General features: G+C 32.7%; 1 protein-coding gene and 1 long non-coding RNA gene across 2 annotated transcripts; one reads left to right on the top strand and one right to left on the bottom strand.

Annotated features, from left to right (window-relative positions):
• Positions 1-61: 61 nt before the first annotated feature.
• Positions 62-1,329, bottom strand: LOC105560715. The gene is made up of 3 exons (XR_001008854.1): positions 760-1,329; positions 221-497; positions 62-139 (listed from the first exon to the last, which is right to left on the bottom strand). It is a non-coding gene; the product is annotated as an uncharacterized LOC105560715 (long non-coding RNA).
• Positions 1,330-1,568: 239 nt separating this feature from the next.
• LOC105560721 lies at positions 1,569-2,064 on the top strand (the record flags this gene model as incomplete). Its single annotated transcript, XM_012010080.1, has 2 exons — positions 1,569-1,676; positions 1,822-2,064. Coding segments are annotated over exons 1-2 (342 nt in total), but the record flags the coding sequence as incomplete, so codon positions are not given.
• Positions 2,065-2,076: the final 12 nt, after the last annotated feature.

The following is a 2,076-nucleotide window of genomic DNA, read 5'->3' on the forward strand; positions in this document are numbered from 1 at the left end:
ATTTTAAAATCTTGAAAAGACAAAAATCAATTGGATATAGAGTAACTTACTTTCTCGACTTGTGTATAACTGCCCAATTTTCTTTGGGAAAAAGATACTCGCTTCTCATTTAGGGATTTCTCTAATTCTTCGACAGTTTCTAATGGTCATAAAGTAAACCGGTAAATTGTAAAGAACAGTCAAAATGAGCTGGCACGAATAATAGTGTAAGGAAACTTACCAGCAAATTGTAGCAGTACTGCCCGATAATACCCTGGAATAGGTGTTTTGCTGTTTCTTTTTTTTTACATTATCTACGTATATAATTTTCCCTTCTTTCTTGAGTAGCTTTTCTGGAGTGTCGACATCCTCTTTGGACCAGAATACCTGGTACTCCTTATTTTTTCCAATTTTATAGTTCTAAAATTTTCAAAGAATTCCAAAGGTCTTATTATTTCTGATTTGTCAGCTACAAACTTGACCCAGCACCACATCTTTTTGTCAACGACTAACTTGATCTACAAATAGTATAAAAAGAACAATAAGTATGATAATGCGATATAGGATTGGTGGCTATTCTAAATTCAACTGATTTTGTACATTGTATTTTGATGTATGTAAATTACGCGCAAAGGTAGCCTTTATTTGTTGAAAGATATATCGACAATTAGGTTAACTATATATTTCGCTAGCGCGAAAAATTTCCACATTTAGAACTGCTTGAAAGTGTAAATAGACACAAATTTTTCTTTGTCTCAAAAGTAAAGGCAATATGCTTACTTGAATTTAATGCAGCGTTGTCTAAGAATGGCACACGATGATAATTTTGTTATTAGCACCACAATGTCCACGACCACAGCACAGCTTCGTCACGACGTGACCGCGACCTTAGACAATTACACATCGAAATCGTTTTGCACTTGTTCCATCGCGCGGCCGCGCGGGCTCTTTGACATGCATATTAAAGAAACTAAGATCGGTACTGATAGTCAGATGTTATATTTAAGACCGCTTGAATTTATCTTAAGATGCTGGATAACGTTGGATAACATTGATTTTTAATGTAAAAGGCCAAAAACTGGCTGTTTATTGCGAAGTGTACAATTGTAACATCATAAAGAAAGTTTGGATCATAAATATCGCAATCAAGATTTGTTCTTTGGAATGGAAAACGATTATTCTCTGCCAAAAAGACGATATAGAGGATATTTAACCTCATTAAATCCTGTACTTCCGAGAACCACAAGATTAAGATTGGAGCAACAAGAAGAGAACAGACAGATTTTTCAAGAAGTTGCAGATAATATTCAACTACAAGAAGATCATCAGTACATATTAGATGCTGGTTGTGTACAGGTTATTGCATTAAAAATCAAGTTTTAATTACAAAATTATTAACTATTATATTTTGTTACAATAAAAATTTTTACACAAAATTATTTACAAAAATCTAATATTTTACATTATACTTTTTTCTAAAAAGAAGGTTATATATTTCTCTGAAATTATAACTTAATTTACTATTACCTAAAATTACTGAGTATTTTTAGAATTGTAACCAGTACGATGAAAGAAGGCACGATGATGAATTACATGGAATGGAAAATGGATCATGTACTTCTTTTGTGCATGAACAAGAAACATTTTTAACAAATCAAATGAACAAAGATGTATCTGATTCTGACAATGATCTTCAAGTGAGTAAAAAATCAAGGTTTAGTGAGGATGCAACGTCAATTGTGTTGTACAACTTGAAGGATGTGCACAGCAGTCTTTTGTACTGTTTGAAATTCCTAAATTTTATTAACACATTTTTATTTCTTTTGTGTTTACGTTTGTAAGGAAGTTTCAAGCTATCCAATTTCACCTGCTGATTCGAGTGTGGATGACAGCAATTCGGATGAAGAATATAATGGTTTCAATCTACAACAAAATCCAGATCTTCAAAGGAAATTAAAAAATGGTTTTACAACAACAAAATTTGAATGCATGCTCATGGTTCTTACTTTCTCACTTCGACATAGCCTTTCAACTGTAGCCATGGAAGATTTATGTAAGCTTATAAACTGCCCAAGGAGCGCCAATGCGCATATAACA

This window comes from Vollenhovia emeryi, unplaced genomic scaffold (genome assembly GCF_000949405.1).
Source record: "Vollenhovia emeryi isolate VEMERY1.0 unplaced genomic scaffold, V.emery_V1.0 DF945795.1, whole genome shotgun sequence".
Lineage (NCBI taxonomy): Eukaryota > Metazoa > Arthropoda > Insecta > Hymenoptera > Formicidae > Vollenhovia > Vollenhovia emeryi.